This window comes from Rhinopithecus roxellana, chromosome 1 (assembly GCF_007565055.1).
Source record: "Rhinopithecus roxellana isolate Shanxi Qingling chromosome 1, ASM756505v1, whole genome shotgun sequence".
In the NCBI taxonomy this organism is placed as follows: Eukaryota; Metazoa; Chordata; class Mammalia; order Primates; family Cercopithecidae; genus Rhinopithecus; species Rhinopithecus roxellana.
In genome coordinates, this window is record NC_044549.1 from 29,327,900 (window position 1) to 29,353,691 (window position 25,792).

General features: G+C 33.9%; 1 protein-coding gene across 9 annotated transcripts in view; it reads left to right on the top strand.

The window, feature by feature from the left end:
* The window catches only part of DZIP3 (DAZ interacting zinc finger protein 3), a 104,024-nt gene that overhangs the window by 63,689 nt on the left and 14,543 nt on the right, over window positions 1-25,792 (top strand). For all 9 annotated transcript variants that reach the window (XR_004060040.1, XM_030940710.1, XM_030940718.1 and 6 more), the window contains 11 exons: window positions 684-853; window positions 1,648-1,692; window positions 4,871-4,896; window positions 7,815-7,980; window positions 9,408-9,503; window positions 9,665-9,792; window positions 17,199-17,267; window positions 20,074-20,170; window positions 21,636-21,739; window positions 23,338-23,425; window positions 25,382-25,483. Coding sequence is in view for 8 of the 9 variants with exons in the window: in XM_030940710.1 (XP_030796570.1) it covers window positions 684-853; window positions 1,648-1,692; window positions 4,871-4,896; window positions 7,815-7,980; window positions 9,408-9,503; window positions 9,665-9,792; window positions 17,199-17,267; window positions 20,074-20,170; window positions 21,636-21,739; window positions 23,338-23,425; window positions 25,382-25,483 (1,091 nt within the window). In the remaining variant the exon portion in view is untranslated. The remainder of the gene's footprint in view (window positions 1-683; window positions 854-1,647; window positions 1,693-4,870; window positions 4,897-7,814; window positions 7,981-9,407; window positions 9,504-9,664; window positions 9,793-17,198; window positions 17,268-20,073; window positions 20,171-21,635; window positions 21,740-23,337; window positions 23,426-25,381; window positions 25,484-25,792) is intronic.

Genomic DNA, 25,792 nt, shown 5'->3' on the forward strand with positions numbered 1-25,792 from the left:
ATTGTTTATAGCTATATACTTTTTTTGCCAGGTGATAAGTTGTAACTTTTTTATTTCCATTTTTGTGCTGTTTTTTTAAGTGCAATTAATATTCTTCAATTAAAATTATACTTAAAAATACACCACCACAGATTTGTTTGGGATAAAATGCTGGACTCTCTGAGACCAGTCAGACAAAGTCCACAAGTTTTGAGACTGAGTCTCTGGGCCAGTATCAAGGAGCAAAGTCTCAAAGAAAAGGTCACGTAATAGGGGGCTCACACCCCTCTTATGAAAAAGAAAGAAAACAGAAAAAATAGATCTTCTATCTTCTTATTCTTTATATTTCAGATATATGTGCTAAAATAATATGAGTTGAAGTATTAATAGAATCAAGGTCAGGACATGCAAAATGTTAGTATTTAGAGTCTACTGAAGTTCTAGAGTATCTAATATCTAGAGTCTACCTAAGATTCCAGTAGGTAACAAAGCACTCAGGTTCATACTGATTAGTTGCAGGCTGGTGTTTGCACATATTATTTGGTAATTGATAAATGAACACATTTTCATCGAGTAATTGAAAAGAGTAAGATATCTTTTATTTCTATTTTGTGAATGTTGCTTTTTTGGCAAACATTTTAATATTGATAAGAAGCTGAAATTGCTTTCATCTAGATTTTGAGAATTTTGTCTTTAATGTTTAGGTATTGAAATAGAAGAGTTACAGAATGAGGAAGAAGAACTAAGTCCACCTCTTATGGAGTACAATATAAATGTGAAATCAAACCCTGAAATACAGTTTGCAGAACTTAATAAAGATGGGGCCTCAATACCCAGTGAATCTTCAACAGAATCTCTTAAAGATCTCCAGGAAGTATAAGCTCTCATTAATATTTGAGTTAGAAGAACTTATTCTGGGCCTTTAATTTGTTGCATGTGCTGTACTTAAAGCATCCCAGATAATTGTAGCTTATATTTTCTTAGTGTTTATATAGACCTTGAATTGGAATGGTCCTTTCCTCAGTACTTCCTTCCATAATCTTTCTTGCCATAACCATTTATTTTGCCATCATTTCTTAAATACTTACGTGGCAAGCATTATGCTAGATTGTAATTTTTTTTTTAATCCCAATTGAAGTGGATATGGGAAGGTATTAGAAAGTAGAAGAAAGTATAGTCTAAAATAGAGAGGAAAGAAAGGAAGAGAAAAGTGGGATATTTCAAGACCGTTTGCACAGAGGTAGAATGTAAATCATCCAGAATGGAATCTCCATATTTCTTTACAAATAAGTGGTAATGGTTATTATATAGTCACTAAATTCTTCTTAGATCTTTCATCTTATAGGCATGAATATGTTGCTTTTTAAAAAGTGCCTTCCTCCTTTGTTACTCACATCCGTGTGTGTAAGTGAGCATCTGTGAACTTTTATTAGTAACCTACTTATTGACGTTATGTGTCGTTCCTTTATTCATCAGTGATTACTTAAGGACAGAAGACTAGGATTAAGATAAAAATGATGAAAACAAAAATAATTGTTTCCATAGAATCTAGAAAGAAATATCTATAATATTAAAAACAAAAGATCTTAGTGGTTAGAGGAAACATATTTTGCAGAATAACCCATTGGACAGTTTGAATTACATATTTAATAATTTTTTATCTACTAGGTTAAGAGTAAACAAAGGAAAAAGAAAAAGACTAAGAATAAAAAGGTAAGAGATTATAATAGCATTATAATAACTGATTATGAACACTTGATTAAATATATGAATTCATTGTTAGAACTTAAATTAGTTCAAATAGACATATAGCACAAATGATTCAATAGCTTACTGAATATATGATTATAGAGAAGTCTGCATATGTTATATCCTGAATGATTTTCAAGTATGAAATTGTATTTCATATTTCCCTAAATTGTAATTTATACATTTGCATATATAAATATAGACTGAATTAGTCACATGAAAATTTCATTAATTTCTACATACCACTTATTTTTAAAATGAGTACTCATTGTTTTAAGAACAGCTCTTTGTCATATCTTTATTGATATGTTTAGAAGCAGCTTTCAAAACTTTTAAGAAATCTTGATTTTTTTCTTTTTGTCTGAGACTATGCCAAAAATGCAATAATGTGCACAAAAAGGTACAAATACAAACCTCTTGCATTGCTGCTGCTTTGATATTTGTCAGTTGCTAGATACAAGTCAGTATCTAGCACAGTTTTAGCAGTGAGTCTCTTAATTGCTAGGAAAACTATAAGGGAAAGCCACATGTCTTTTTGTAATCAAGCATATAGATAACCACCATGTTATGCAACTTTGTGGTGAAAAAACATTGTTTTCTAGCCTGAAAAATATTTTTAAAATCTTGATATATTCTGTATATTATAAATTGAATGAGGATATTTGCCCAACCACAATCTGGTAAGCCCATGTTGTTAGTCATTGGGAAGTGTAAACGAATTGTAATCATTAATGAAACTTAAGACAATGAAGATGAATTTGTAAAATACTAATGACGTCAAGATTTAAAAAAGAATTTATATGCGAATCTGATAAGTAAAATATCATTGTTATATTTAACAATCATTTATTATAATTTATTTTACTTAAAAGTTATGAAAGTTAAATTTTATTTTTTAAAGACATGAGTATGGATATTTTTCCTTACTTTTAGACAGTTCTTATCTGATAAACTAATTTGTTATTTTGATGATGTTTTTAATTTTTGCCAAAGTATTGGTAAGTCATGGGTCTAATATTACGTAAAACTGTCCAAGTAAATTCACAGCTGTCAAACCACCAAACTAAGTTGCAAGGGCGTATAGTGTGTCTTGCCTTTACTGCCATAAAATTAAAATATGGTAATGCTCAAGTTCTCAAATTTTAGTTAAAATCCCATTTCTACTTCAAATTGAAATTAAAAAGGGAACAAACACAACTAGAAATAATATATTTGTTATTATAAATATAATTACACCACTCAAAAATTCGTGACTAGTAATATTAATTTTTTAAATTAAATGTCAGCAAATATCTAGGAACTTTTGTTTCTTTAACATCCTAAGGTTTTCTTCAATTTATATTATTAAGTAAAGTTGAAATACTTTCTGAAATAAGATAATTTTATCAAGATAAAATGTGGACATTAAAAGAGAGATCTTATATCTTTTACCTAAATTTTAAAGTGGGACCTCAAAAATTTCCTAAGACCTATGAAATGCTAAAAATTTATGCATATTATTACTTCATATGGAATAGTCTTATTCAAATAATCAGTTACTATATTGTAGGCACAAAGAATTGTCTAGTTATAGCACAAAGCAACCAGTTACAAAAAGTGAAGCCAACCAGAGGGAGACTGACTCCATCTCAAAAACAAAAAAAAAAAAGTAAAATCAACTAAACTCTCTAACTAGAAGTTCTCATGAAAAATTCTAGCATGTAGAAATTTGCTTGTGTTCTACAGTGCTGACAAAGTCTCCATGAGTGAAACTGTGTCCTCTTTTACTTATTTTATTACATAATATGTCTGACTTACATCCTAAAAATACCTATCAGGGACTCTGAAAGAATATGAAGGAAAAGTAAAATTTGTATAGCAAATAGAGGGGCAGTACAGATAACTTCTAACTAGTATGTATAGGAACTTTGTAGCTGCTCTATATGTTCCCTTTCTTCAGTTAAGTATTTAGTATTTGGCTTCTAATATATCCGAATTATAAATTACTCTTTTGGGGGTTAATAAGATCCTCACATCCTCCACTCAGGGTTAAGTTGGGCAAAAGAATAGAAGACCTGTGATGAAGTGTTGGGAAAAAGGAAACATGACAGGAAATAAATCCAGGTCATCAAATTGGGTGACCTTGGCCAATCTCACTTTATGCCAATGAATGTATCAGCCATACGAGGCTGATACATTCATGCATAAAGTTGTCATGGGAAGAGCCAAAAGGGAATTTGAGAAATAATCCATTATGCTAGATGTGTTTATTGTGAACAATCAAAAGTCTTTTCAACTCAGGTATTCAAGTACACTAGAGCAAAGGCAGGAGTCAGTAATTCTAAAACATAGAATCAAATTGGTACTGGACATTACTGGACATTAAGCATAAGGACAGATGCTGAAACACAAAAATCTTAGTATACAGACAAGAAAGCTAAACAAATTTGTACATACAGCATTGTATCTATAGAGAAGGAGACCCTGAAGTTTCTTGTATGCAAGAGATGGTAGAGATTAATACCGTAATACTCTTAGTTTAATGCGTGTTAAATGCCATCGATACTACCTTTATTTGGTATGCTGCCTTTATAGTTTTATTTTAATGAACATGAAATTTAGGACTTTTAAGATTTTTTTCAAATGTGATCTTAACACTTCTTTTTCTGTGAGATTCTTAATGTATACGTCTGATTTCTCCTTATATATAGGTTTTCAAGAACCCTTGTAGTTAGTGTAGGAATAAATTGGAATTATATACATTGTGTCCAAAGGTATATCAATAGGTACAAACACATCTCCAATACTCACCTCTCATCTGAATCAGTGATTTTGAAGTCATGTTTCAAGACTCAGTAGATTATAAGACCAGTTTGGTAGATCACAGCTGCCATTTTAAAAAAAGGAAATAAAATAAATAGGAATAAAAAATACTAGAGTTCATCACATACAATATGAATAAGTTTTATTTCATGGAACTTATATTTCAGTTTTATACTTAGGTATAAAAGTATATGTGTAAGTGCATATGACATCATGATATATATTTCTTTAGTTATGGTCAAAAACTTTTTGAGAAACACTGACCTAAATGTAATTATATTACTATTATGTTGTTTTGATATAGTTGATATAGATTACTAATTCTTGGGTTATTTTTCAGAATAAAGACTCGAAAGAAGACCAGGTGTAAGTTTATTTAATTTTTAAGTTTTTCTTAGTATTTTTAAGGCATACTTTCCTAATACGACACAGGCTTCCTTCCTTTGGGAAGTTTTCTAAGAGAAGAAGGATAGTTCCTTGTCTTAATAATTAATAAGTTGCTGCTTTTTTATAGGAAGTAACAAAAAAGTTAAATGATCATTTAATGTTTAATTATCATTTGCTTTGGAAGAATAGAACCTCCTACCATTTTTCTGTAAGGCTACTTGAGTCGTTTTAAAATATAGTCTACATTGTAGTTAGACTGTATTTTAGTCTAGACATTGTAGTCTAGACCACATCTCAACTAAGACCTATTTTAAAGGATGCATCACTCCTAGGTTTGTAGCCTAGGAGCAATAGGTTATGCCATATAGCCTAGGTGTGTAGTAGGCTATACCATCTAGTTTTGTTATGTCCCAGTCACCCCTTTTACCAAAAAGTTTGGCTTTGTTGTTTTTAAGACTTAACCTGCATTTTTTTAATCCAGTTATTCACAGTGAATTTTGAACCTTTAATGGAAACATTTTAATGGCAAAATTATCACTGTATGTTGCATGTATTGTGCATGATTAATAACAGTGTAGTAGATGAAGGAAGGGATGGAGACAGTCTAATGAAGAGATCATTATTCCTACCAAAAAGTTTGTTAATTGAGTAGTAGTGACTTTGGAGAATTCTGAGGACAGAAAGTAAGATATCTTTAAAACAGCAGCAAGAACATATTTTGTTAACTTTAAAGCTATCACTTGTTGTTGATATTTTCAATTAATGTGATCCACTTGATATATAAAATAGTTCATCATTTAAAATGGGTTTTCACTTTCTTTGGCAACAAGTTGAACCACTGGAGCAATAGTTTTGTTTTGTTTTTAGACTGTGTCTAAATGCCATAAATATAGCTTAATAAAGATAAAACAATGTCATCAGTCACTTTGCTCATCTTGCTTACACAGTGGATCCAAATCTGGATAATGATCAGATCATCTAGGAAGCTTTGTCTTTAAATGAGAATTTTCAAATATACACAAAAGTAAAGAGAATGGTATATATATAATAACATATATACCTATAACTCTGATTCAACAATTATCTATGTTTTTCACATTTGTTTCATACTTCCTTTGACATTTTGTTCTCTACTGAAGTGTTTTCAATCCCAAACATCCTTGTAATTTCACCCCTTCATTCTTCAGTTTACATCTTAGAAATATGAACATTTTCCTATATTATCTCAATGCTGTTACTGTATAATTTTGTACTGCATAACAACATTTTGATCAAGGACAGACCTCAGGTATGATGTTGGTCCCATAAAATTATAATGAAGCTGAAAAATTCCTATTGCCTAGTAGTGGTGTAGCTGTCATAACATTGTAGTGCTATTACTTTACTTTTTATAAATTTAGTGTAGCCTAAGTTTATGGTGTTTATTATAAAGTCTACAGTAGTATACAGTACTCACCACTCGTTCACTGACTCACCCAGAGCACCGTCCAGTCCTACAAGCTCCATTCATGGTAAATGCCCTATACAGGTATACAATATTTTATGTTTTATATTGTATTTTTACTGTAATTTTTCTATGTTAGATACATTTAAATACAGAAATACTTGTTAAAACTGCCTGTCATATTCAGTACAGTAATATGCTATAACAGATTTGTAGCCTCGGAGCAATATGTGTAGTAGGCTATACCATCTAGTTTTGTGTAATAACACTCTATGATATGTTACGACAAAAGCGCTTAATGACACATTTCTCAGAAAATATCCTTGTTGTTAAGCAATGCCTGAGTGTACTTTAAAAAATTTAGGAATAATCTTAGTGAACTTTTCAAAAACACAAGTTCATTTATATTTTTACAGTTGTAGGTGTGCCTGGAAACATTTAATTTTTAAAAGCTCTTCAGGTAGCGTAGAAAAGTAATTGAGTTTGAGAATCAGTGGTCTACACAAGCAATTGATTTCATCGAACTTTCCAGAATGTTTGGGTCACTCTAGAATACCTCAGTAATACCTAATTACTGCTTATATAGTATTTTATGAATTATTCCACAAGCATTAGATTTCATTGTTTTCTAGATCTCAAAAGTGTTCTAAAAAAGTAATAATGTATCTTAGAGTTTCTATTCACTAGTTAAATTGAGTCATATCACACTCTAAGTAAAAATACTCCTATTTCTTGTTGTCATTCAAAGAGATTAGAAAGGAAATTTAGAGCTACTAAGTAGCAGGCCAAGTGAAAGGACAGTAGCATGCAATTAAATTTTAGGAAAAAAGTGTAGAAATTGGTTAATTGCCATTGTATATATATATAGTATTTCCATTTTTTTAAAAGTGGTCTCTGTTAGTAGTGTAGTTACTGAAATACATGTTATTACTGTAGTTCTTGTTAAAAGTTCTGTTACAAAAGAAACCTCCATTTTACAGTCTATTTTATATTGCTGTTTTCAACTCTCTATTTAAACATACATTGGACCTAATCACTGAAGTTGCTTAAACTAACCTACTTGTCAAGAAAATTAAGGGGGAACAAAGAATGTTATGATGGTAAAATAATACAGCAGATGTGCTTGCCAATATTTCTGAAAGTACTGTTTTCTAAAGCAACTGATGTTACTAGTTATAATTTGTAAAGTGAACTCTGTAGTGTCATAGTTCTTGAAAACAGTGGCATGAACAGAATTAAACAGGTACCTTGATTGAGTGCTACTTTAAATATGCTAATTATGAATCTTCAAAAGAAAGACTCAGTATGAACACTATCCAAACTTTCTTTGGTCATGAACCCTTCTAATGCTGAGCATCTTATGAAACCAGTATAATACTCTTTGGAAGCAATAGCTTAGATGAAAATCACTATACAATTGTAAAAGCTCACATTGATTATGTCACCACTACAGCCCATATATGGTAGAAAAGGAAGAGCAGTTGAAGAAAGAACAAGCAAATCCACACTCAGTCAGTAGACCTATAAAAGATGATGCAAGTGATGTTCAAGAGGATTCTGCAATGGAAGACAAGTTCTATAGCCTGGATGAATTGCATATTCTGGACATGATAGAGCAGGTAAGCATGATTAGAGAGGGTGCCTGCCTTCTTTTAGATTCATTTGTTATCTAGAGTTTTTAAACTAGTAACTCTTTAAACAGCAAGACCCTTTGAAAAGCCCAGTGGTTTATATTGTTTGTTAGGAGAAAGAGAAAAACATAAAAGGTAAGGAGGAATATATAAAGGAAAATAGAATAAGAAAACAAAGAACCCGTAGGAGCTGGAAACTTCACTTTAGCCCTCAAACCATTTCCTGGCTTTAAATATAGGGCAAAGTTAATTACAAATGCATTTCTTGCAAAGGTTTTAAATACCACAAAGGGAAAGAAAAGACTAGCATAATCCTACTAGATTACATGTCATGAGAAAAATAATTTTGTAATATAAAGCTGCTTTCATTTTTAAAAATTAAGTATGATTGTTACCATGAAACGTCTACAAAAAATATTGATGTATAATCATTTTTTTTTCTGGCTCCGTTCCTGGTAGTAGTCACTGCTTGGAATGATGTACCTGTATGTGAAGAGGCATGTGAACACGATTTAAGTGCTCAACAGCAAATGAAATAATTTTTTTAAAAACAATTTTTTTTACCTACTAATGAGAATTCAATGATAACCTGCTCTGCTGTTTAAATATAGTGGTATGTCATATGTGGGAATACTCATTGTCTAAGGGTACAGTTAGTGCAAATGATTCCCTGGCTGATAGTACAACATTCATATAATTGTCCTACCTTTTTTTCTCCTAATTAGAATATGTACATTTTAACTGAAATGACATATTCTTAGCTCTGGATATCACACTACAGTTTAAATATGGGATCTCTGGTTTTCATTCTATAGCCATGAGACTATGGGAACTCAAAAGATAGAATTAAAATGTCACATATCTTCAAAAAAGTTTATTCATTTATTCAAAACCTGTTCATCACCTACGTATTGTGTCAAGAGCTATGCTAAAACAGAGTCTCTACAATCTGTGGATAATATTTACAATCTAGTAGATAAATTGAACATTAAACTCAAATGATACGGTGTAATAATTAAGTGTGTGGGCAATTAAGACTGCCTTAGAATGCAGGCTCCTCCACTTTCTGTGTGATTTGGGGCAAGTTACTCACTATTTTATCATCTCTAAAATGAAAATAATGACTGCCTACGTCATTTTGTTCTTAGAACATAAAAGCATTACAAAGAAAATGCTAAAGAAATGGTAAGCATGCAGGTAGTGGTATCCAGCAGTAGCAGCAACAGACAAGTAATTGGTACTGTTTATTAAATGCTGTAATTGAGGGGAGGTGGGTTTATCTAAATTGGGTGTTTGGCTTGAGACAAAAAACGTGAAAGGAGTTAGATGGCAACTTGAAATCCCTTTCGGATATCTAAAATATTAGTGATTTTTTTAGAGGAAAATAATACATGCATATTTCCTTTGCTCAATAGGGCTCAGCTGGCAAAGTCACTACAGACTATGGAGAAACTGAAAAGGAAAGGCTTGCTCGTCAAAGGCAGCTTTGTAAATTGCACTATCAGTGTGAAGTAAGTATTTTTGCCATTAGATCTGAGGGAATTGAGAAGTATTTCAAATATTAAACTTACTGGTGCTTTCTGTTTGAAAAGAACTTAGTTTGTTTGCTTTTATCTTTCAATTTCTGTTGACTTGAATGTAATTATCTGAAATAATATTTTTTATTGATCAGGATTTCAAAAGACAGTTGAGAACAGTGACTTTTCGGTGGCAAGAAAACCAAATGCAGATGAAAAAGAAAGACAAAATTATCGCGTCTCTTAATCAACAAGTGGCTTTTGGAATCAATAAGGTTTCCAAGTAAGTATAAATCTTTTGATAAAGGGAAATTCTGGGTTTGTTCCATATCTTTAATAGTTAATCCCTGCGTAAGCTAGATGGCACTGTGACTACACATTAGGAACTCTAACCACAAGACTGCACTTGTTTAAAAACCAACCGTATTTTGTCTTGCCAACTGGATTGAGAAATAAGCAGCTGCTCACACTATATATCAAACTTTTCATGTATTGGCTGAACAAGTGTGAAGATAATGGAATTACATGAGAAAAATAATTAACTTTCAGGTCATGACTCTAATTTGTAAAAATGTGACCAATGATTGGCTGTTTCTTTATAGTATGTGAGTACATTCCTTAAAGACACCAAGGAATCAGTTGAGTGTGTTTTTATGTTGGTCTCTCATTTCTATTCTAAGCCTGCAAGATTGAAAACAAATCTTTATGTTTGTTTGATTGATTGGGGGAGACTCTTTCCCCCCTTACCCCAATCTCTTTTCTCCTAAACCTAAAGTATTAAATGCCTTCAGATCAAAAATTCTGACTGACTTAGGGAAAAATTAGTAACCCGCTTTGTTCTTTTTGTACTAATCACTGCTTCCAACCTGTATTTGTTTAAATAGTAGCATAGTTTGTAGCACATTATTTTAATAAACAGTAATACCATAAGACACCAGCCATCCAAAAAGTCTAGTTTAAAATCCATTGCAGTTTCTAGAAAGCTGATAGGGAGAATAGACAAGTGCTTTGAATGTCTTTGAGTGGGGAGTCCAAGATATTTCTTACAAAATTGAGGAAATATTTGCCAGAGATTTAGGTCTTAATTTTTCTTTCATATATTGTATCTACCACATGAAGGGGTTATCAGGAAGAACTAGATGCCGTAGTTCTGACAACATAATTTCACTCACAAACATTGTCAGACTTCTCCTGACTAAAGTTAGAGAGATCCTTCAAGTTCAGAAGGCTGTGAGGACTTAAGAAAACTTAGACAAATGAAGCTGGCTGCGATGACTTAAGAAACTGTACTTTATGTTGGACGCGGTGGCTCACGCCTGTAATCCCAGCGCTTTGGGAGGCTGAGGTGGGTGGATCACTTGAGGTTAGGAGTTTAAGACCAGCCTGACCAACGTGGAGAAACCCCATCTCTACTAAAAATACAAAATTAGCCAGGTGTGGTGGTGCATGCCTGTAATCCCAGCTACTTGGGAGGCTGAGGCAGGAGAATTGCTTGAACCCAGAAGGCAGGGGTTGTGGTGAGCCGAGATCATGCCATTGAACTCCAGTCTGGGGAACAAGAGTAAAACTCTGTTTCAAAAACCAAATAAAAAAGAAAGAAACTATACTTCAGCATTCAGAGCTTCATCTGGATGACCAATCCAGAAATATGTCATATAATATCAGAGATTAGAAAAGCAATGCCATCAATGCAGATGAGCTGCCTCTCTTCCATCTGAAGATATCCCTCCGCAACTCTTGACCACGGATCTATGCACTCACTCTATATGCTTGAGGCTATAAGCAGTCCACTTTAGGTGATGCACATGTCTTCACAAAAATGAACATTTCGTGTTGGGCATTCACCAAACATTTATCAAGGGCCTACTATATTAGAAAACTTATGGAAGCCACATGTAGAAGATACCAAGATGTGTGAGACATTCATTATGATCTAGTGAAGAGTGTAGATTAACATGTAAGGATAAAATTACATAAAACAGAGACTTCCAGGTCCACCAAGATGTATAGTCCCATTCCTTACAGCTGTTTCTTGTTGAAACTTTAACACCCTGGATGTAACGAAACAGACAAGCATAGGGACGCTCTAGAAGATGGAATAAGAAAGCATGCTGTCTAAAGACATTGAGACTTGAGGAATGAGCTGGCAGTAAATTTTCTCTCTGCCTTCCGTATATCTCGGGACACTTTGGAAGCCTTCAACCTGGAATTGCTAATAAGCACAGGGGGAGAAAAACTCTAGAAAAGCCTGTCCCTTCTAGCCAAAGGATCAGTAAAACGAAATTATAACAATAGAAAGGCTTTTTGACAATACCCACCGTACTGCAGCCACACACCAGTGGCCCCACACCACCCCTTGGAAGTAGGCAGTACACGCTGATTCTCCCACCTAAGTAAGTAGCAGCAATCGTATTTTCCTGTTGGGGTAGTGTTGGCAGTACCAAGCAAGCAGCTGACTTCCAAGTTCCACTGGGGAAAAGGAGACAGTGCTTTAATTCCTCTGCCAGGATGTGTCAGTGTGGTCCAACTGAAAGCTGAACCTCTACTGCTACCCAGCACCAAGGTTACTTAAGCCAGTCTGAGACAAAGCTAGTCAATACTAGCTTCATCCCTACTCCCTCTCACTAGGAATTAAGACTTCGCCTGTGGGGCTAGTTGGCATTCCCTTTTACCCCCTTCCCTCAGCTGGTGCCAGAAGGGCACAACAGGGAGCTGAACTTCTGCCTCCACCCTGCAGCAACAAAGTACTGCAAGTCAGTCCTTTGCTTACTCCTTTCCTAATGTCAGCAGGGCCCAGCAAGGAGCTGATCTTATTTTCCACTTGGAGGCAAAAAGGCAGTGTGAGCTGGTGCTCCACTTTCATGGGAAGGTGTCAGTTGGGCTGGGAGGGGAGCCAAACTTGTACACTCTCATCTGCATTGAGGCAGCGTGAGTCAGTGCCCACTTTTCCTGGGGTGCATTTGGTAGACCTCAGTGCAAAGCCATGCATACACACCTCCTTGGCTTTTACATTATATCTCAACAGGAGACTGCCTGCTAAAAATAGGAAGATTAAATAGAACCCAGAGTCTCATAATATTCAAAATATCTAGGCTACATTAGAAAACATAGATCATACCAAGAACCAGGAAATTAAGACAAGAAAGACAAAAGACCAACAAATGACAATATTAATATTCAGATATTTGAATTATCTGACAAAGATTTTAAAGCGACTATCATAAAAATGCTTCAACAAAATTGAATAATCTTGAAACAAATGAAAACCTAGACTATCTCAGGAAGGAAATAAGTTATAATAAAGAATGGAAATTATATACTAGAAAATACAGTGATTGAAATTAGAACTTGCTGCATATAATCACTAGTAAAGTGGAGATGACAGAGGATTGAATCAGTGAACTTGGGGACAGATGAATAGAATGAACTCAATCTAAAGAAAAAAGAGAAAATAGACTGGGGAAAAAAAAAGAGTCTAAAGGACCTTTGAGCCAATAACAAAAGAGCTAAAATACTTGTCACTGGAATTTCAAAAAGAGAGCAGAATGAGAGAGAGACTGAAAAAGTATTCAAAGAAATACTGAAAATTTCCTAAATTTGATGAAATTTATAAATTTACAAATTCAAAAACTAAGTGAACCCCAAATAGCAAAAACTCAAATCCATGCTAAGACACATCATAACTTAACTTCTGAAAACAAAAGACAAAGAAAAGACTTGAAAACAGGCAGAGAAAAACATTACTTATGAGAACAGTAATTTGAATGACAACAGATTTTTCATTTGAAACCATGAAGGCCAGAAAGAAGTGGCAGTTTATTCAATTACCGAAAGAAAAGAGCAGAAGCATGAATCCTGTATTTAGCAAAAATATTGTGTAGGAATAGAAGGAAATAAAAACAGTCTCAGACGATGGAAAATTATAAGAATTTATTGCTAGCAAATTCACATAGCCTACCATTAAAGAATGGCTATAGGAAGGTCTCTAAACTTTAAAAATATATATATAGTAGAAGCTTGAAACTTCAGAAAGGAAAGAAGACCATCAGAATGAGTAAAGAGTAAGATAAATAATAAGTTTCCTACTGTTTATTAATTTCTTAAACCATATTTGATGGTTGAAGCAAAAATTGTAACACTATCTCATGGAATTCTATGTAGAAGACACACAACAATATATTCAAAAAGTGAGGAGGGTAAAGGGACCTAAATGAGAATAAAGCTAAGGATATATCATGCAGACATTTATGAAAAAAAGTAAGAGTGGCTATATTAAAATCAGATTAAATGGATTTCAGAAGAAAGAAGAGTGTTGGACACAAAGAGGGACATTACCTAATGATAAAAGGATCAATCCACAAGAACCTCAAGGTATATGTGCAAAAAACAGCCTCAAAACACATGAAGTAAAACCTGATAGAACTGAAAGAAGAAATGGAAAAGCTTACCATTATAATTGAACACTTTCAAACTCCACTCTCAATTTATAGTACTACTAAACAGAAAATCAGCAAGGATATAGAAGACCTTAATAACCACCATCAACCAGCAGGACCTAATTGATATTTATAGAACACCCCAAATAACAGTAGAATACACATACTTTCAAGTGACCACAGGATGTATCTACCAAGATAGACAATATTCTGGGCCATAAAACAAACCTCAACAACAAATTTAAGAGTTGAAATCATACAAAGCATGTTCTCAGGTCACAGTGGAGTCAAATTAGACATCAACAGGGAGATACCAAGAAACCTCCAAAGGCCTGGAAACTACGCAACCCATGTCTAAATAATCCATGGGTCAAAGAAGAGATCTCAAGAGAAACAAAATACATTGAATTTATATGAAAATACAGTATGTCAAAATTTGTGCCACACAGCTGAGGCAGTGCTGAGAAGGTTATAACACTAAATATACACATTAGAAAGAGAAAAGTCTTTAGTGGATAATCCAAGCTCTCACTTCAAGATCCCGGAAAAAGAAAACCAAAATAGACTCAAAGCTTGCAGGAGGAAATAAATTACAAAGATTAGAAATAACGGAAGCAGGATGCAGTGGTACACACCTGTAGTCCCAGCTACTTGAGAGGCTGAGATGGGAGGATTGCTTGAACCCAGGAGTTACAGTTCAGCATGGGCAACATAGCAAGGCCCCATTTCAAAAAAAAAAAAAAGAAAGAAACTAAGAAAGACTGAGTTGGAAAAAGAAAAATAGTAGAGAAAATCCATGAAACAAAAAGCTGTATCTTTGAAAAGGTCAATAAAATTGACAAACCTCTAGCAAGACTGACAACATAAGAGAAAAGACATAAATTACTACCATCCAGAATGAAACAGTGATATCACTGCAAATACTACAAACACTGCAGACATCAGAGAATTATACTGAATGAAAAAAGCCAGTTCCAAAAGCTTATATACGTTTCCATTTGCTGAAACGACAAAATTATAAAAATGGAAAACAGATTCGTGGTTCCAAGGTTATAAGAAGGGGATGAGAGTGGAAGGGAGGTGGTTGTGGCTTTAAAAGGGCAAAATGAAAGATCCCTGTGGTGATAGAATGGTTCAGTATCTCGACTGTATCACCATCAATATTCTGGTTAGGGTATTATACAGTAGTTTTGCAAGATTTTACCATTGGGAGAAATCGGAGAAAGGATTCATGGGTTCTTTGTGTATTATTTCTTGTACCTGCATGTGAACTTACAATTATCTCAAAATAAAAAGTTTAACTGTTTTAAAAAATAATGAATAACTGTCAAACAAGAGTATACTTAGTGGAAGTTTTGTAGGGTAGAGAGAATACTTTTGATTGTTGTGATCAGGAACTTCTTTCCGTGAAGAACTCTATTAAAGACACAGTGCTGAACCTAGGCATTGAGGGTTAGGTGGGATGAGATGGAAGAAAAGACAGGGCATCAAGGCAGAATGGACATAATGACTACTCTGTGTTCTCAGATAAGCTTTTGAACATTTTCTTCGTTTAATTCATCTGAACATTGCCCAAGAGTATGTGATAAAATATAAATATTCTTTAATTGTAAATGTTGACTTTTTTCATCTTAGAATATGGAGATTAAAAAGCAAAAATAGTGTGGTTTTTTTTGGCCTAATTCAATTTAATGTGTGCAGTAAACGTTTGGCAAATATTTGTTGATGATAGTTGAAGTGTTAAAGAAAATTTTATAGAAGTGACTTTGGATAAACTGCAATAAGCAGTTAATCATGTCAAGAAACTGCTGTCAACAGTCTGTAATAAAACTTGATAATCAGCTAGAGTTAACTTGAGAACTTTAGATTTTTTAGAAAGAAAATCTAGTAATTTTATCCTGTTATATTAAACATGAGAAAAAGACTGAGAAGTTAAGACTGCCTGAACATATGTAACTGGCTCTTATCTGAGCTGGATAGTAAGAACTATGCCTACCTTATCCTCTATTATTTAAGAGTCTAGGTGTTCTGAATTCCCCACTCGTTATGTCAACTATTATTGCCAACTCTAAACTAGAGTTGGGTAGAATATTGAAGTAATGGAAGTATACAAAGGCAAACGAGATGTCAGTCTTACAAATTTTAACTGCTTTTCAACTCTGTCAACATATTCCTATATATTACACTAACAAAGCTTGTATTTCTTAATATTTCACTTGAGAACATGACCTCTTTTGTACAGAAAGAGACCTGGTTTCTTTTCACTGCATTCTCAGACTAACAGAGCATTAACTATAAGTCTCTAAGTCTTCTAAGAAGCTTAGAGTAAAGGTGAATGGGTAGTCTCTGAAATCTAGTAGTGAGCAGTCCATCCAACATTAAAGTCGTCATTTCAAAGACTTATTATTCCAATAATTTATATTAACCAAAATTCTTCTATTTATCCTGAGTTTAAATATATTAGAGACTTAAAGAGAAATGTGCTTTTATTAAAAATCTTTTCATATTGAAGTTAATTACTAGGTTTATGTAAAAGCTTGGTTGTGAAAAGAAATACAGCAGCATAAGGGAGGAACATCAGAAACGGTATGTGAATATATGTCAACCAAAAAGTATTTGCGTTTCTCTTAGTTTCTTTCATATTAATTTTGAAGCTGATCACAGGCTATAGATTCTGATTTATACAAAATTTTTACCCATTCTTTCCATGATAAGATCATGTGAGTGACCCCCAGGTGATAATTCATAGTTTTAATTAAAATTTGCATTTATACATAGCCTCATCACTTCAATACTTAAGGTTTGATTTCCTTTAGACCTTAAATCTTTCATAATTTGCATGACTTGATATAATACCACTTTAAGGAACTTAAAGTTCTCAATCTCACAACAAGCTTAGAAAATTAGAAGATACCATCTCTTGTTTTCTAGTAGGTAAGCTGACGCATGAAGAGCTAAAGACATTTTGCCAAGTCACTGTGTTTGGGATGCAAGATAACACTTCTCTTTTGCTTTCTAATTTACTGAATTAGAACTTAGTTCCCCTCTCTTTGGGAAGTCAGCAAATCAGACATCAGAAACAAGATACATTTTAAAAGGACCAGTTCTAGGAGTTCAGTTGTATTCAGGCTCAAGATTTGTGGCACCAAATGGACATACTTTGTCTCCTCCACAGCTGTAGTTAGAGCTGTTCTGACTGTGTTAACGACAAATAATTTCTAACATCTTTTGACTTTCTTGCTTGTTTGCATAGATTACAGCGTCAAATCCATGCTAAAGATAATGAAATCAAGAACCTTAAAGAGCAACTTTCTATGAAAAGGTACAAATTTAGCTTTTTCTTTGGGTGCACTCTCTCTGAAACTGTATTTCACTCAACACTTTCTGACTGGCATATCGATGTTACTTATCTTTCAAACTGGCATACTTTTGAGACTGATATTGAACAGTATTAATAATACACTGGGACAAAAGATGTAAACTGGGAGTATCTTAGGCAAGTAGGGAGGTATGGTCACTTTAGCTTTGACTCTAGAAAACTGCTAGAAGAATCTGTATCAGCAGCGGTACAGTCCCAGAACAAACTACTGCCAGAGACTAGACCTTAAGAGTTACCCCAATCAATACTATTAGATGTGGCTGCTTTATGAAACTGGCCAAGTTTTATTCTTATTCATCTGTTTTGCCTGTGGGTAATTTTTTTAATAACACCTTTTTGAAATCCATTTCATATAGCATAAAATTATCTCTGTTAAAATACACAATTTGTTGATTTAGAATATTCACAGAGGTTTACAGTCATCACCACTATCTATTTCCAGAACATTTTTGTCACCCCAAAAAAGAAGCCCATTAGATGTCATTCCCTGTTCTCCCCTCCTCCAGCTTCTGGCAACCACTAATTTATTTTCTGTCTGTGTGGATTTGCCTCTTCTGAGCATTTCATATAAATTGGATCACATAATATGTAGCCTCTTGTGAGTAACATTTTTCACTTACCATATTTTCAAAATTCATCCATGTTGTAGCATGTATCATTACTCATACCTTTTTATGGATACATAATATTCCATTCCTTGGCTATATCTTATTTTTCATCAGTTGATGGACATTTGGCTTGTTTCCATTGTTTGGCTATTATGAATACTGTTATCAATATGTACATACAGATTTATGAACATGTTTTTGTATTTCTTGGGTATGTACCAAGGAGTAGAATTGCTTGGTGATCAGTAAACTTTATGTTTAACTTTTTGAGGAATTGCCAAACTGTTTTCCAAGTAGCTGCACCATTTTATAATCCTATAAACAGTGTATGAGGGTTTCAATTTCTCCACATTCTGATCAACATTTCTTACACATGTTAGATTACATCTTTATTTTACCATTGTATTATGTGTGAAGTAGTATATAAATGTGGTTTTGATTTGCATTTTCCCACTGATTAATTATGTTGAGCATCTTTTCATGTGCTTATTGACCAGTTATGTATCTTCTTGGAGAAATGTCTATTCAAATCCTTTGCCCATTTAAAAAATTAGATTGTCTTTTTATTGTTGAGTTGTAAGAGTTCTTGTCCCTTATCAGATAGAAGTCCCTTATCAGATACATGATTTTCAAATACTCTTATTCTGTGTGTTACCTTTTCATTTTCTTGATGTCATTTAAAGCACAAAACTTAATTTGATGAAGTCCAATTTGTAATTTTTTTCTTTTAGGCAAATTTCACATGATATTTAATGGTATAATAATTAATTCCTTTTGTGTTAATATACCTGCTTGAATATTTTATTTTTTTCTCCTCAAAAAAGTCTAACCTTAGTGATATTTATAATATACTGTTACCAAGTTTCTCATCAATGTTTGTTAGGTCCTCAAGTATCCAAGTGTTTCTAATAATAAAACCTCAAGGACAGCCTTTGTGACAGTCTCTATTATAATGCTGTATTTTCAATTAATTGTTTTCTTTAAATTTAGAATTTGGTTTGTATGTTTATAGAATTCTGGGACTCAAGTGTAAGAAACTGAGATGGGATAGAAAAAAAAGGAACCTCATAGGTAACCATTTCCCTAACGTCCTTCATAAACAATGTCTTTACCATCATCTCCCTCCTTCCCTCTCAAACTATAGGGTTTGCTTTCATTCAAAAATGTTGAATGTGAGCACTGAAATAACCAGTCAAATATTTTAATGCAGTGACTTCACTTAATGATAGGTATAATAAAAACCTGTGTGTTTACTATCGTTGAGATACAAAAAAGCTTATAGAAATTTTATGTAGAACTTATTAATCAAGATAATAGCTAACATTTATTTGGTGCTTATTATATGCCAAACACAAAGTGCTTTATATTATCTGAATTAGTTTTCACAACAGCTCTTTAAGGTAAGTAGTACCATTTTTTCCATTTTCCTGATTTTTACATGTGAGGAAACTGAGGTATAGAGAAATTAAATAGCTTGCTGTCTTAGGTTGAACTGTTCTATCAAAGTACCATTGATTGGGTGGCTTATAAAAATAGAATTGTATCTCTCACAGTTCTGGAAGCTGGGAAGTCCAAGATCAAGGTAGCAGCCTATTTGGTATCTGGTGAGGATCCACTTCCTCACAGACAGCCGTCTTCCCACTGTAACTTCACATAGCAGAAGGCAGGCAAGGGAGCTCTCTCAAGCCTTTTTTAAAAGGGCATTAATTCCATTCGTTAGAGTTCCGCCCTCATGACTGATCATCTCCCAAAGACACCACCTCCTAATACCATCACTTTGGGGGTTAAGATTCTACATATGAGTTTTGGGGGTACACAAACATTCAGTTCATTGCACTTGCCCAGGGGTTTTACATTTAATAAGTTGTGGAGCTAAGATTCATCCTCAGACAACTTGATTTCAGAGCCAAGTTTTGAATCATAACCTCTACCCTGATAGCTTTAAAACTTCTATACTCTTGATAGTAAAGAATAACAGTAGGGATTGAACAATATCCTCTCTTGTTTCTATGTGCTACATATACTTCTCCAAGAAATAAGTTCCTACTGATTGTATAACTTATCTTTTTTCCTCCTGAATTAGATGAAGAAGGCTGTGCTTGATGTAATATTGCAGAGTCTTTAATGATCATGTATTTCAGATCTCAGTGGGAAGTGGAAAAACATAATCTGGAAAGCACAATGAAAACATACATAAGCAAACTGAATGCAGAAACTAGCAGAGCTTTAACAGCGGAGGTAAAAACAAAACAAAACGGGGACAGGGGTTTGGGGTGAGGGGAAAAGTTTTACCTGAATACCATCATACTAAAGAATTTTTAAAAGATTGTTTTTTGTATAAACAGAAATAAGACATCTTAGTATCAGCCAGGAAAATACAGCTCAAAGTCTTGTGCTTTTTTGACTCATTGGCATATCATGTGTGAATACTACAGTTTTGATGATCTTATGTTGTTTTCCCCCAATGACTTGAAGAAATTGGTCTATTACAGTATGTATAGCAAATACAGACATCTTGGGGAAATTCTCATGAAGCCAAGTCACTAAGCCAAACTTCTAATAATAACATTTTATTGCTGCCACAATATCTTCTTTGTTTGCTACTTCCGATATAGATCTTACAAAAATACATACAAAAATAAATACACATCATACACCTGGATATGAAAAACCCAACTTTTCAGACTGCAGTAAAGTTACCCAAATTTTTCTAAGTTAGAACACCACACAACTAGGGTCTCTCAAAAGAAATATGATTGTATATGTGTATGTAATTTTTATATATACATAACAAAACTTGATACACAATAAGATTCACATTTTTGGAGAGCTCACTGACATTAAAAGCACTACAAACCTTCCACCTCTGTCATGGGTAAGCTCTATTCTCTAGCAGAGTACTTGGGATCCTGGAAGTCAGCAACCAAGAAGTAGTATCTGAACCAAAAATCCATGAAGAATACTGTTGGGATATTAGCTTTAACAAAAGAAAAAGTTCAGATTACTTTAAAAGCTCAAGTTTGTATACAGTGTTTTTTATTGTTTTTAATCAGTAAGTTTCTTTGTGCTTCTATTATTAATTTTAGAAAGAAAGAACTTTCTAATACTTAGTATATACTGTCCAACAGTGTATTTTAGTGAATACTGAGTGTTTAGTAGTAAAAAACAGAAGCTAAATGAATACAAGTAGTGATATGGAAAGGATTCCTGCTGCGGGAGAGACACTGAACTACGTAATCTCCCAAGCCCATTTGTATCTTTCTGTATGATCTTATTATTACCTCTTCATCAATGACCAAAAAAATAGATAGCAGGAGTGTTCTCAAACTGCTGCATGTTAGAATTACCAGACAGCTTTTAAAAATGCCAGTGCCCAAGCTATACTCAGTATCAATCAGATTAGAATATCTGGGACAAAGGCATCATTTTTGAAAGTTTCTGAGATGATTCCAGTATGAGTGCACATTTGAAAAGCCGTGCTCTAGAATGTTTACCACCTAGTAACCATTAAATAAGGAAATTAGAATTGCATAGGTGGCATTGATTTAAAAGCTTTTGTGATGTATCTTGAATGGTCAAGGAACCTAGATGCTATTGGAAGAAATTGAGAAATAGCTTTAAATTTACTTGAGATGATTGAGAAGAGAATGCTCCTTTACAAGCACACCTTCAACTTCTTTCTCTTTCTCTCAAAAACCTGTAGGTGTATTTCTTACAGTGTCGTAGGGATTTTGGTTTGCTTCATCTAGAGCAGACTGAAAAGGAATGTCTCAATCAGCTTGCCAGGGTGACTCACATGGCAGCAAGGTAATCTTTCCCTCTTCCTTAATGCATATTAATTTTAGAGATGTTAGTAAGTGTTTCCATGGTTGAATGTAATCTGTGATATGTTTTACATATGTGACATCGGAGTTCTTAAAGAAGCTCTTGTGGGTTTTTTTGTTTTGTTTTGTTTTGTTTCGTTTTTCCCCCCTGAAATTCCTTTTACCAGAAGCTGTTGTTGTTGTTGTTAAACCTCAAAAGTCGTTTAGTTACTTTGATGCTTGTACTTGGCTGCTTCTGCTGAAGCACTGAAAAGTCTACTGAGTACTATGTACAATAGTAGCTGCTGAAAGATTTTTTCCCTTTCTCTGTAGTGAAGTAGATCGAAAGTCTCAGAGACATACAAGAACACCAGATACTTATGAAACAAGGTAGATTCTAATTGGAAGACTTTTTTTCTAATTGTTTTCCTTTATAATACCTGATTTTAAACACCTAGGGAATATGTTGAGGGAAACATCAGTATTAACACCTAAATCGTATGTTAAGGGTACTCTTCTGCTATGCTTTTATAGTAATTATAGAGTAATTTTCAAATATTGAACAGGTTGCATGAAACTCTCCTTGAATGTATAATTTCATGGGGTACACCAAACTTAAAGAATTAATTAAATTAGAATCTCTGGGACCCAGGCATCATTATTTTTAAATGATTATTATTTTAATAATCAGCATTGTTCTTTCATTCTAAAGAATCAGAGTCTTTGATGTTTCACAAGATTATCAGGATATACTGATGTGCACTCAGGGAAGTACTGTTGTAAATGATCTATTTTTGCTTGCTAGAAGCAGAAAGAGTGCTCTATACATTAGGATATTATGGAACTTCTTTGTATGAGATTATCCTAGTGATAACTTGTTCAGCTCTTATAAAATTGTTGGGCTGGGTGATACTGGCGTGGGATGTTATAATGGATAAAACCTTTTAAAAGGCCATATGAAATATTTTTTCTAGAGATAATAGACCCTAACGACTTCAAAGTTGTTCCTACCTTTGTTAAGTCATTTGGTAGGCATGAGTTGATAAAACTATTGTTTGTGCAATTTATGTACTGTATAAAGGCAGCAACCTCATTTATCCTCATAGAGAGGGTATTTCTAATTTATCCTCCTAGAGACAGTATCTTTTTCTAATTTGCAAAGGAGCCATATAGGCCAACCATGGCTTTTTCATGTCAGAGTGAATGTGAAGATAGTCCAAAACTTGCTTCCAACGTGGGTCAACATTTTAGAGAACTCCACTGTATTAGATTACTAAGCCTTTCCTGCTTCATTGTAAAGATTCCTTACAAAGGTTTTATAATATGTACTAAAAATACATCATCAAGATAGAAAAAAAAAACTTGTTCTGGAAGCATCAATTATAATTGCTCTTGAAAAATGAATTTTTTTATTACTGTTTTTGTTATTTTTAGTAACACACCTGTCCATACCTCTTTATGCCCATTTGAAGTAATTGTTGGTGATGGGGGTAGTTTTGTTTTTTGTTGACATATATGCTAGAAAGCATGATAGACATGTTTGGAAACCTCAGTGTTATAAAAAAGAAAGAACTTTCTTTTGTGTCTCCTTTTCTACAACAGCAACCTAGAATCACTTCAATTAAAGGCTGCGGTAGACAGTTGGAATGCCATTGTGGCAGATGTTAGAAACAAGATTGCATTCCTCAGGGTAAGTCCTGAAGTATATTTAGAGAAAATTGGCTTAATGTTATAGATGATGTAAAGTTAGAAAACATATTAGTAGAAAAAATTAAAGAAGAACATATTTTCCATTTTAGTTATTAAAGTTTATGCCTTCACTTTGAGATTACTTCCTTGTGGTTGGTTGTAGATAACATCCTAGATTCACACATGTAGTCTTTCATATCCTTAGTCAAGAAAATAATAAACTCAAAAATTGTGCCCTCACACCTAGCTTTCCTAGAATTTCAAAGCTAACAGTGCCCCAATCAAAACTAAATGTTTTGGCCAGGCACAGTGGCTCATGCCTGTAATCCCAGCATTTTGGGAGCCAAGGCGAGAGGATCACTTGAGCCAGGTGCTCAAGGTTGTGGTGAACTATGATCATGCCACTGCACTACAGCCTGGACTACAGAGTGAGACTCTGTCTCTAAAAGAAAATTTGGAATAAAAGCTAAATGTTTTAATGCAGTCTGAGTAATAATGTGTTTACAGAATTAAAAGGAAAATCAAGTAGGCCTGTATTTGTTTTCAGTCTAACTTTTTATGTAATTATTCCATAATGCAAAATCGTAAATTCCTAAGTACTGGTGTAGGACCATGCTACAGATAATCTAAAGAGATAATCCACTGACTATTTATTAATTGATTTTATTTTCGACTCTTTTTATATTTATATACTAAGGTCGATATATAATGTTGATTTTTTTGTGATTTCACAACACTGTCAGCAAAAAAAACAAAAAAACAATCCTTGCCATTCAATTGTGAAGTGCCAAAAGCAACTGCATATTTGTCCAGCTCCCTTGGGGGTTTTCACTGTTTCTCTCCAAACTCTTTCCTACTCAGTCTTTAGTGATGCTTAGGGTTTCTGTTGGGTTTATTCAAAATTTTGGCCTCAAAAGACCTGCCCCATGTTTTCTTCCAAGCACATGTCCTCCATGTAGAAGTTTCTAAATGTTTTGTTTTATAAGACTTTCTTTCCCAGTTCTTATGGGTTCTTTACAAAATAATGTGGTAAGCAAAAGTGGGGACAATGCCAAAAAATGTTGAAAACGTGTTGTTAAACTTCCAGGTGGGAGTTTTTGTCAGAATGCAAGAGAATAAAATGTACATGGAGCTAGAGCAAGCTAGAGTTACAGATTGTGAGATAAACACAATGTAGAATTTAGTAAGTAATCTGTGAAATTTTTCCTTCAGTTTTTAAAATGAACATTTGCAAGTAGTTTAACTGCTTGTTACAAATACATTTTTTCTTCTATTTTTTAGCCAGTATAATATTTATAGCTTCTTGAATCTTTAGTCTCTTTTTTTATTTATGTCAGTGGTTCCTATTTTAGAGCTGAAAATTTTGGAAACACTGAGGAATTATCACAAGGATCTGTGAATTATCTGTGTCTCTGTTTCTTTTTTTTTTTTTTTTTTTTTTTTGAGACGGAGTTTCACTCTGTGGCCCAGGCTGGAGTGCAGTGGCCAGATCTCAGCTCACTGCAAGCTCCGCCTCCCAGGTTTACGCCATTCTCCCGCCTCAGCCTCCCGAGTAGCTGGGACTTACAGGCGCCTGCCACCTCGCCCGGCTAGTTTTTTTTTGTATTTTTTAGTAGAGACGGGGTTTCACTGTGTTAGCCAGGATGGTCTCGATCTCCTGACCTCGTGATCCGCCTGTCTCGGCCTCCCAAAGTGCTGGGATTACAGGCTTGAGCCACCGCGCCCGGCCGTCTCTGTTTCTTATTAACCAATAATGACTCTTAAAAATACAACTGTTTACATGTGGGGATGGTCTGTAGAATTTTTTTTTTTAGTCAGAACCTGTTTTTATATTATTTCTGACAGGTTGGGAACCACTCTTTTACGTTGTATTATTCAAAACTACATCAGATATTCCCATATGCTGTCTCTTTAAAGTTGGTTGTTGTCTAAAGTATTTTTAGTCTTCTTCTACCAGACACAGTACAATGAACAAATAAACAAAGTAAAGCAAGGATTTGCCTTGAGTACCTTGCCTCCAGTCCAGCTTCCTCCTCCACCACCCAGTCCTGAGATACTGGTAAGAAATACAACATTTTGAATAATTGCCCTTTTCATTTTGACAAATGGTAAGGGCTGTGAAACACTGAATATACAGTATGTTTAATGTGTGTTCAAAATGGAATAGGGGCATATTGTGAGTATCAGTTGTAATTAAGACCATACCTTCGAGTCACCAGATGAAATAATTAGATGGGTGAGGCCTGTACAATAGGTTATATCACTGGATTTTAGTGAAGCATTTGATATACATAGAGTAATATTTTCTCATTCATCCTATTTCACCTACCTTGTGGAAGCTAAATGATGAATACTCAGTCTTCCCAGT